General features: G+C 37.4%; 1 protein-coding gene across 3 annotated transcripts in view; it reads right to left on the bottom strand.

Annotated features, from left to right (window-relative positions):
* Positions 1-10,624, bottom strand: part of CPNE4 (copine 4) — a 461,395-nt gene that overhangs the window by 117,750 nt on the left and 333,021 nt on the right. For all 3 annotated transcript variants that reach the window (XM_011374469.1, XM_023529672.1, XM_011375211.2), the window contains 2 exons: positions 9,090-9,173; positions 6,043-6,132 (listed from right to left, as the gene is read on the bottom strand). In XM_011374469.1, coding sequence (XP_011372771.1) covers positions 6,043-6,132; positions 9,090-9,173 — 174 coding nt within the window. The remainder of the gene's footprint in view (positions 1-6,042; positions 6,133-9,089; positions 9,174-10,624) is intronic.

Below are 10,624 nucleotides of genomic sequence, written 5' to 3'. Positions count from 1 at the left end.
AGAAAGTTACTATAGACAATAATAGAACTTAATAAAATAGAAATTTAAGAAAACACAATTCAGTAGCTTTTATGTATACAAACAATAGTCAGTTAGAAGGTATAATGAAGACCCCGTTTATAATAGTGTTGGGGGGGTGAGGAAGAGAGAGAGAAGGAAGAAAACAGGGAAGGAGGGAAGGGAAGAAACTAGTCATCTACTTAAAAATAAACATTCTAAACCTATAAGAGCACATTAAGCACTCTGGCAAAATACAAAAGGAGACTTGAATGAATGGAAATACATGCCATGTTCTGGGATGGAAAGACTCGATATTAAAAGAGATTTCCTTTGCTATCTCGATAAAAATATCATTGAGTTTTTTTTGTTTGTTTGTTGGGTACTAGTTGCTTATAAAGCTAAATGGAAAGAACAAACAAGCAAAATATTCAAGAAAGCCCTTAAAAAGACAAGGAATACAGAAGTAGGAGGGGCTAGCTGTATCAGATATTAAAACATATTGAAAAATGATTACCTATAAGGGAAGAGAGTAAAAAGCAGAAGAGACAGGAATGAGACCTAAACTTTTCTGAAATACCTGGTTTTGTAGCTCTGACTTTAGAATCATGTAAACATTTTATATAATTATAAAAAAATTTTAAATTTGTAAATGTAAATCTTAAAAAATGAAAGCAAAATGAAACAAATAACCCAATAATTTTATGGGGTAGAGGTCTAACTACAGAGAAGAATTACTTCAAGACTTTAAAATATGACTCAGCATCCATAGAGAGACATAACTTATGAAGAAAAAGAATGTCAAGATTCGTGAATTTCAAAAAAAAAAAAAAAAAAAAATTCATACCAGAAAGTAAGAAAGCTATTAAATGCTATTAGGTGTCTATCAAAAAACTCAAGAGCCAACTTGAAGGGGTTTTCATTGGTTCAACATGAAACAATTCAAGTTTTCAAAGGAACAATAATAACTGAAATAGATTGAAACACTCGAGTATGTTAAAAAAATCCATGAATTCTTAATATTACTGAGGGACCTCACTAGTCATCTATGCAGAATATTAGAGAAGTAACTTGTTCTTTTGAAAATTGGTAAAAAGGGGAAAAAGGAAGACTAAAACATATCCCTGCCTTTTGTGTACAAATCATACCTCAGGGAACCAAATAGTTTGTTAAAGAAAGTCTTTCTTTACAGAACTCCAATAAATAATGAAAAATGATAGGATTAGAAAAATATCATTTTGGAAACCCTAATGAAATAATGAATCTAGGCAGTATTCCTTAGTGACTGTTAATACCATAAGATAGCACCATCACTTAGAAATCATTCTTGCTAGAAAACAGACCTTGAAGTTCAAGTTCCAAGTAGCTGTTGTGAAAACAGAATATGACAAATGCTACAGAACAAACCAATTTGGTTTCTTCAATAAGTAAATTACAAGAAAAAAAAAAGGAGAGGAAACTAATAGAATAAAAGACTTCAGAGACATTTCAGTCAAATGTAATGCTTGGACCTTGTTTAGATCTTAATTTGAAAAGAAAAAAAACCTAAACTTTTTAGTAAATTAGACAATTAGTCACATATGAATACTGGCAGAATATTTGATTAGTAGGAATCTTAGTTAATTTTCTTAGATATGATAGTGGGTTTGTGGTTATGTTTATAGAAAGATTCTCTATCCTTTAGAGATACATACTGAAGGATTTTTGGATAAAATGATATGATGTTTAGGACAGGGCCATGTCATGACTTTTGTTGGCCCTAGGTACTTTTGCCTTCATGGGCTGCCTACTGCTATAACAGATTTTGGGAGATCCTAGAAATGTCATTGTTTTCTAATGTGAGAAAAAAATAAAACATTTTATTTAATCATACAAGTTCATTTTTTTCTTCTGATTTGGGAAGGAAACATTTTTGTAGGCTCTTAAAAATATCGTGGGCCTGGTATTATGCTTGCTGGGCCTAAGAGATGAGTCCACCCTGATCTAGAATTTGCTTCTAGAATTTGATCTAGAATTTGGGTGTTAGGGAGTGTGGGTAAAACAAAATTAATAACTGTTAATAAGTTAACAATTGTTGAAGCTGTGTGATGGGTATGGAGGGTATCATATCATCTTTCTACTTTTATGTATGTTTATAATTTCCATAATAAATAAGTTAAAACATCGATTTCTGAAAAAGACTTATTTGAATGTTATTTTAGCTTTTCTAGAAAGGAGGAATGTGAAATAAATAGAGAAGCAAAAGAAAAAAATGATTATTTGAGCTTGGTATTTATGTAGACCTTGAATAAATGAGAACTAAAGATATCAAGCTTCTTTTGGACAAAGACCTAATTATTTTTACAATTTTTCTAAGACTGAAAATCTAAACTGACAAAGGGTTTTTTAAATCTGAAATTTAAAAATTCATTTTCTAATTATTTTTGGCGGTGGGGAGAATGACACCCATATGGACAGAAATGCTGCCTGCCAATATGGTGCTGTTTTATTTAAGAGAAAGCTGGCTAAGGACAGTATTATGAGGATTTCAAGTGGCCTTTTTGACACAATAATTGATACAAATAAAGGAAGTATATTCTGCCTTTCAGAAAAGATACATTTGGTTATTGTGAGCAGGTGAGTGACAATATTGGGTTTGTGACCTACTAAACTTCAGAATACCTGTGTAAGTGACCCTCCCCCATCCCCCACCTCACACTAAGGCCCTGCTAACCTCTCAGTACCTCTCTCTCTCCTTTTTCCATTCACTCTAGAAACAGTTGCTGAGTATCTACTCTGTGCCAAGCAAGCAGGGTGCTAGACACCTGGATACAGAACAAACTGAAACATAGTTCTCTCCCTGAAGGAGCAAAGGGGAAAGAACAAGTCATCTCCTGGAGGAAGAGAGATGTAAACAGCTATTTTCAAAACAAGTTGAGAATGATTTTAATGGGGTAGGAGTAGAGGGCTAGAGGGCACCCCACAGATGCTAAAGAAATCAGGGAAGGTTTTCTGGAGGTGGAAGGAGATTTAAGAGGCCGGAAAGAAAGTAGACCGTGCCAAGAAAAGCAGAACAATGAGGAAGGCATCGCAGGCACAGAGAAAGGCATGCGCAAAGCCGTGAAGGCTAGGGAGAGTGCAGGACAGGTTTGGTGCTGGGCAGAGAAAAGGTGGTAGAGGGGAGACTAGATGGTGAAAAGTGGCATGTGGCACTATGTTGTGGAAGAGTTGTAATGAAGTAGCAAATGTCTGTATGAGGGGTTCTCAAAGTGTGGGCCAGAACCAGCAGCATCAGCATCATCTGAGAACTGGTTAGAATACAGATTCTCAGGTCCACCCCAGACCTACTGAATCAGAAATTCTGGGGGTAAGTCCCAGCAATCTGGCTTAACCAGCCTTCAAAGTGATTCTGATGTATTGGTCTAAATGATTGTACCTTCCAGGAAATGTTTAGTAATATCCGAATACACTTTTGGCTGTAAGACTCATAATAGTGGAGTAATATCAGCATTTAGCAGCCTGGGATGCTGCTAAACATCCTCTAGCAGTGGTCCCCAACCTTTTTGGCACCAGAGACCGGTGCTCCTATGAGAATCTAATGCCTGATGATCTGAGGTGGAGCTGAGGTGATGATGCTAGTGCTGGGGAGTGGCTGCAAATACCGATGAAGCTTCCCTCGCTCTCCCAGTGCTCACCTCCTGCTGTGTCGCTTGATTCTTAATAGGCTGTGGTCTGGTACTAGTTTGTGGCCTGGGGGTTGGAGACCCTCGTCCTATAGTGCACAGGGCAGTGCCCTTCCCCACCCTCCAACAAAATCTAAATGTCAATAGTGCATCTATTGAGAAATCCTGATCTTCTGTGCTTTCTCTTCTTCCCTTCCCTTCCCTTCCCTCTTCCCTCTCCTCTCCTCTCTCTCCTTTCCTTCCCCTCCCCTCTTCTCTCTTCTCTTTTCTCTTCTCTTTTCCTTCCTTCTTTCCTCCCTCCTTCTATCCTTCCTTTCTTTCTCTTTTCCTATCATCCATCTATCTATCTATCTATCTATCTATCTATCTATCTATCTATCTATCTATCTATCTATCTATCTATCTATCATCATCATCTATCATCTATCTCCTTTACTCCTGCTTGTTTCTCTACAGACAGCAGAATATTTAAAAGACCACAGAGTGTTCCTTTTCTGCCTTTTAAATTTATTCAGTTATAGATAACCCCCTTTTCATCCAATTGATAGCTCCCTATGGCTAAATCGATCTATGGTTATTGGAGGCATTATTTTATTTCTGCCCAAAAGATTTATTTATCTGACTATGAGTAGGATGGTGCTGCTCAGAGTATAGATGATAATCACCACCTAATACCTCTTGGCCATTCTGCATATGAATTTACACATAAAGGCCCAAATTTGAGTCCCTATTTTGGCATAAAAGACAGCTCCAATGAAGGTTGAGGCTTGAAATATTTTCGCTCTCACAGAAGACATAGGGTCAACTCTGAGTTGCTCCTCTAGAACATGGAAGTAAGCATGTCCACTGAGAGTACAACCACTAAGTCCATGCAGAATGGTTTTAAGCAAAGATAATATAACATGAAGTCATGTTAAAGAGGATGGGACTAACCAATCAGATAGGATTCTAATCTGATTGATAATACTGATGAATCAATTATATCCATTAGAAGATTTGTAGGAAAAAAGAATGAGGAAAATGTAAACTTAAAAGACAAACATTGGCAGTATCCATCTAACTCCAAGGGATCAGGTGCCCTAAAAGACCAACATGAATGTTTAGCCTTCCTAATGAACATATATTCCCATTGTGGAGGCAGATGTCCCAAGCTTTTAGAGTCTAAAGCCATTAACTATCCTTATTATTCAGCATCCCTGGCTCTGCTCTCAGGCCGTCACAGCAACCTTCTGACATTGTCTGCCCTATGGTTTCCCCACAGAATGAAAATGCCCTGGTGAAGCTGATGAGAATGTTAAGTCTGCTTGATAGTCACGTTTCTCACTGAACATGAATCCATAGATTTTGTAGTTTATAGGCCTTAGTCTCTCTTGAATTTACTGAGTCATCCTGAGTTGGTAGAATCAATTCTGGGACATTGACAACATGGAGGTTCTGGAATTCCAAGGTAGAGAGAGGTCCAGACCATGGCTATAGGGGAAGCCTCCTGGATTTTGCTTCTGGCATTCAGCCTGTCATCTTTCTTTAGTCTCCTGACTCTTGCAATATGTCTTCTTTTCTTTTTTCTACATTTCCATGATATCAAAAAGCAGCTGTGGGAGATTGAAAAAATTGGCCAATACTTTGCAGCTCCTCACACCAAGAGGTGGAATCTACTTCTTATTTCCTCACCCCTTGAATTTAGGATGGTCATTTGACTTGCTTTGGCCAATAGAATGTGGAGGAAGTGACCTTGTCTGAGTTCTGAGACTAGACCTCAAGAGACCTTATAGCTTCTGTTCTTGCTCTTTTCGATCCCTAAGATTGCTATGTGTATAAGGCCAACCTAGCCTGCTGGATGATGAGAGACGAATGACCCAACCACCCCAGTCATTCTGGATGACAGCCAGCTAAACCCCAGAAGCAGAGCCCCCCTGCTTATATGTAGCTGACTGCAAATGTCTGAGGGAGTCAAGCAACACCAACAGAAGAACCTCCCAGATGAGCTCAACTTGCCAAAGCACGAACTCTTAAGCTAAATAAATGGTTATTGTTTTAAACTACTAAATTTTGGAGTAGCTCGTTATGCAACAATAGATAACTGATACAGCGATATTTGTATTTTTAATAACTCCTAATTATACCCTAAAATTATTGCCACAGTTTGTTTCAGAGAAACTATAAGATTTGCCTCCTGACATAACACGATTGGGATTTATCTTGGGCTATCTCATGAGCTTCAGTGGCTCTAGTGGAAGAAATAGCCCCTCCTTTTCCGTCAAGATGCTAAGGGATTTGGTTAAATAGTACAGAAAATCTTAGGTTTGCCAACATTTACCTGAGGAGAAAGAAGAGGGTTAAATACATAAAAATTGCATTTCTCAGACATAGATAGATTTCTGACCTTCAGCCGGCGGTCTGGATCTCCACTGCATAGAGAATTTACTGATACTTTGAATGATTTCCAGGCCGGGCTTAGGTTATTCATCACAACCTGAGAAAATAAAGAGAGGAGTGGTGGGTGGGGGAGGAAATGCCTGACATTTTCACTTTTCAACGTAAAAACTGCTTGAGAAACATTGTGGCACTTATGAAAAGAACAATTGTCTGGAATAGGTGACTTAAAGAAAACTTGGAGTAGTAAATCTTTTAAGGGTACCCACTAAGTGGGTCATTATGGGCAGAACCCCTGTGATCACTGGCCTGGCTATTGTTTCATGAAAAATGACAATAATATTGTCCAATATGTAGATACTGGGAATGACCCCCTCATATATAAATAGGGGTTGCAAATAATGAAATGGGGCTGCTTCTGGCCTCTGATAAAGGAGCCCCAGTTCTCTAGGACTGTCAGTCCTATGGCATAAATTCTCTTCTATTGAGGTCAGCATAGGCAAAGATAATTATTGGTGTGTGTGGGGTGTGGCAGGACAATTCTATTGCTAAGGAATTGTATGGTCTTTGGTAACTTGTGACTTTGAGTTAGATTGCAACTCAAAAGAGAAATTTCTAGAAGAAAAATCCCAAGAGCATACTTATAATAGCTATCCTAGGAAGACAGACAGGGCAGATCTTCAGTGTTATAAACTAAGTCTGTAATATAGCGAAACCCTTTTAAAAGAAGCTTACCAATCATAAAATTGCCTAAATCTTGCCTGAGTCCATATGAGTCAAGTTGTATCCTATGATATGAATCATATCACTATGATATGAATAATTCAATTTGGTTTAGAATGTATAAATGTCTGTTCTGAGCCTAGGATTACACCGTATACTTTAGGGCAGGAGTTTCTAAAGTGTGATTCCTGAATCAGCAGGAGCTGCATCACCTAGGAACTTGTTAAAAATGCAAGTTTCTAGATTTAACCTAGACCTATTGATAGAAACTCTGGAGGCGGCCTCCCCTGCAGTTGATTCTGATGCATGAAATTTGAGAACCACTGCTCTAGAACACATACAAATGAACTTAAATGCAATTGTTATATTGATTTTTTATGAAGTTTTTGGTTAGCAGAAGTCTTAACACTGTAAAAACAATGAATTCTGAATCTAAATAAAATAATTATTTTATAAGAGAGTCTCTCTTCTACTGGATTCCTTAATACAAATATGAATTATCAACTATATCATGGGCTCATTATTAAATTTCTCTTAATGCATTAAAGTAGGAAAATAATGTTCCTGTGTGACTTTGTCTTGTGCTCTGATATCCCAGGTAAGATCCAAGTGGTAATAAGAAGAAAAGTTAGATAAAATTGTTTGGGTTCATTTAAATTTCTCACCTTTACATAAAAGTACTATGAAGTGAAGATTTTATTGTAACAGTTTTGAAATACTCCATAGTAGATCAAAATTTCAACTAAAACTTCCTCTGAAATTTTAGTGTATGTGTGTGCATGTGTGTCTGTGTGCAAGTGCATGTGCTTCCCCCAAAACAACAATATTGCCTGGTATTTATTTTGTACCTCTGGAGTAAGAAAGAGGAAAATCGATGTTTTGTTGCTTGACTTTAGAAAAATTTACAGTCACATTTCTTGTGAGATTCCAGGAGCCCCTCAAGTATGGGGTATGGAGGGAAGTTCAAGAGATTCTTGGGAATAGGAGAATTTATCAATATCAATAATGAGAAGAGAAATGCTTCCAGGAGCAAAAGAGAGGAGGATCTTACGAGAGAAGTCCAACCAAATGCCATTCAACTATTTTCTCCTTGCACAATAAAGCCTCTATCATCGACTAGAGCAAAAGTATAAGTGGATAACACTTCTGATTCTCCCTAAAGTTTATTTACTTCTCCTGAAAAAAGTTTGTTGCACCAGAGGAATCACACTGTACTATAATATGTAGTAGACCTATTACCTATACTCAACTTTATTCATTTATTCATTCTTTTATTAAATACATTTCATTAAATGCCAACTATGCCGTGGATAATATCTAGATTAGTCCATCCAAGACTTTCTAATTCTTATTTATTTTAAATATGACATGAAATATTCCCCTAATGCTACCTGCATCTCTGTTATATCAGGAAAATGAAACTGAATTTCCAGTGTGGGTTGGTGGGAACAGGGAACCCCCACTATTATCCAACAAATGTTAAAAGGGTTCCTTCTTCCTTTACCCTACAACTAGTAAGCACAACAGAGTCTTTTCTCAGCTCTAAGTCTTTCATCAAAATCACCCCACTTCCTCCTTATCAACGTACTTCTCCCCATAGAATCTCTTCTGGACTGGCTTATAAATAAAATAAAATAAAAAGTAATATTGGGGTTGGTTGTTGGATGTGTGTGCAGTAGTGGGTAGTGGGGGTTGGGATAATGAGGGATAAGGTTTGGAGTCACACGGAGAAAGAGGAGAAAGGGTGAGAGGCAGATGCAGCTATACGAAGTGGCTGCTAAGACAAGGCAACTGTTTATATGATAGGCTTGACGTCGGTCCAGTATGTGAACTGTCCCTGGGGAGGCAGATTGGCTTCCCAAATGACAGTGAAGCTCAGGGCCAAACAAACTCAATTCAAACTTCGGCTCCACCCCTTACTAACCGTGAAAACTGGAAAAATGACTTGACCTCCCCAAAGTTCAGTTTATTCCACTGTAAAATAGGGGTAATCATATTCGTGTGTAGGAATTGTTATGAGAAGTAGATAAAATAATGCATATAAAATCATTTAGTACAATGCTTGGCGCCTAGTTGCTCTCATTAAATGTTATCTAGTGCTCATATTTTTATTATTAACAAGTCGCTGGCTGTCTGTATTGAAGGTCAATAATGGAAAATATGGGTGAAATACTCCACTATTCTCTTCTAATATCTAAATTGAGAATAAAGAGTCCTCTTGAAAATAGTGAAGACTCCATGTCTGAGTGCATAGAAATAGATATTAAGAAATTTAAGGGGTTTCTCAAAACAGGCCAGTTTATCATCTTAGGAGGTGAAGATGACTCTTCTCACCTCAGTTCGGTGCACGAGCTGCTGAGTTGCATCATCATTCATGCGAAAAATTTCCAGAAATGGGTCAGATTTACTGAAGAAATCCTAAAAAAGATAAACAAAAATGAGTTGTTTTGCTTCCTCCACACAAACATATCTGATCCAGTCCTGGATCAAATATCCTTGGATTTGACTCTTCCCTGCTTTATTCTTCATCCCTGTGATGTACCTTGGCTAGAATGAGTGACGTCTCAGCTCCAAGTCCTGTGAGAAGTAAGTACTTGGTTGAAACTCGAAGTATTCGTCAAAGATCAATTCAAATGCCACTTATTTGAGAAATAATGTATCTACTGTCTTAAACATGTTAATTATAGTTATTGTAAAGCCCATATCTGTTGTCTACAATATCTGGATCATCCACGGGTCTGTTTCTATATTTCTTGGTTCTGCCTCTTGGTATGCTTGTTAATTTTTGATTAAATATTAGACACTGTGTAAAAAAAGAGTATAAAAGCTTTAGATGAGTCTTTAGTTTCTGGCAAATAGTTAAAATGCGGGCAGTCACCTGAATCCAATTAGTTAGGACTGAGCTATTTAGAAGTTGGTTTCTTCAAAAGTCTTCAAAGGCCCAATCTATGTCTGATTCCTTTACTCCTCCGATATAGTCCTTAAAGGGCTCCAACTAAAAGAATGTTTATGAGGGCTATTCATGCTTGACAAGCCTGTAGTACTAATTTTTATTTGCGAGACTCTCAAAGGCTCTGTTTATCTCCATAATCTCTTGGCTCTAACTTTTTCTTCAGTTTCCCTTTATGCTGCTATTTGCTCATTAGTGAATGCCTTGAGAGGATAAGTCACTCAGGCACTGGACTACTTCCCTTCTCTGAAGCACCTACAAATCTTCGGCTCCAGATCTCCCAGTAGAATTTCAGTTTTGCTTCCCCAGGTCCATGTGACTACCAAAACCTCTGCTCAGTTTCCCTATTTCTTAGTAGCTATTATCTGCTAGGCTTCTCAGCTTCTTTATCCATGGTGTTTTATGAATCGGCCTTGAGGAACTGCCCTAAATGTAAAATCTGCCTTGAATGTCTGATTCACCTCAATGGATTTTTTTTTCTCAATTTCTTGGCTCTTTAAGTCTTGATTGCCTTAGGACTCTCAAACAGATGTCACTTGTATCTTATCCAGTGTTTATAGTTGTTTTCAGTGGGAGAATAATGTAAAACAAACAGGTACTTTATTACTGGAAGCAGACCTATCCATATCCTTCTTTTAAACTTGTTTTTACTCCAATAGATTATAAACTCTCAGAGAGGAGGAAATATGTCTTATTTTCCTTTATATGTCTACCATTTCCTCAGCATGTTCCATAGTGTCTAGCTTTTAGTGGTACATGGTATTTATTGAATGTATGAATCAACACATAAATAAATCAATGAATGACATGAACATCTGTATAGGAAGCTACCTGAGCAGTAACTTTAGTTATCACAGTCTTATTATATATTTCAGCACGTGATTCTTCCCTCCTCCCAGAAATCTAGACTTCAGCAAAG

This window comes from Pteropus vampyrus, unplaced genomic scaffold, assembly GCF_000151845.1.
Source record: "Pteropus vampyrus isolate Shadow unplaced genomic scaffold, Pvam_2.0 Scaffold1, whole genome shotgun sequence".
In the NCBI taxonomy this organism is placed as follows: Eukaryota; Metazoa; Chordata; class Mammalia; order Chiroptera; family Pteropodidae; genus Pteropus; species Pteropus vampyrus.
The sequence above is the reverse complement of the archived record's forward strand: the minus strand, read 5'-3'. Positions and strand labels throughout refer to the sequence as shown.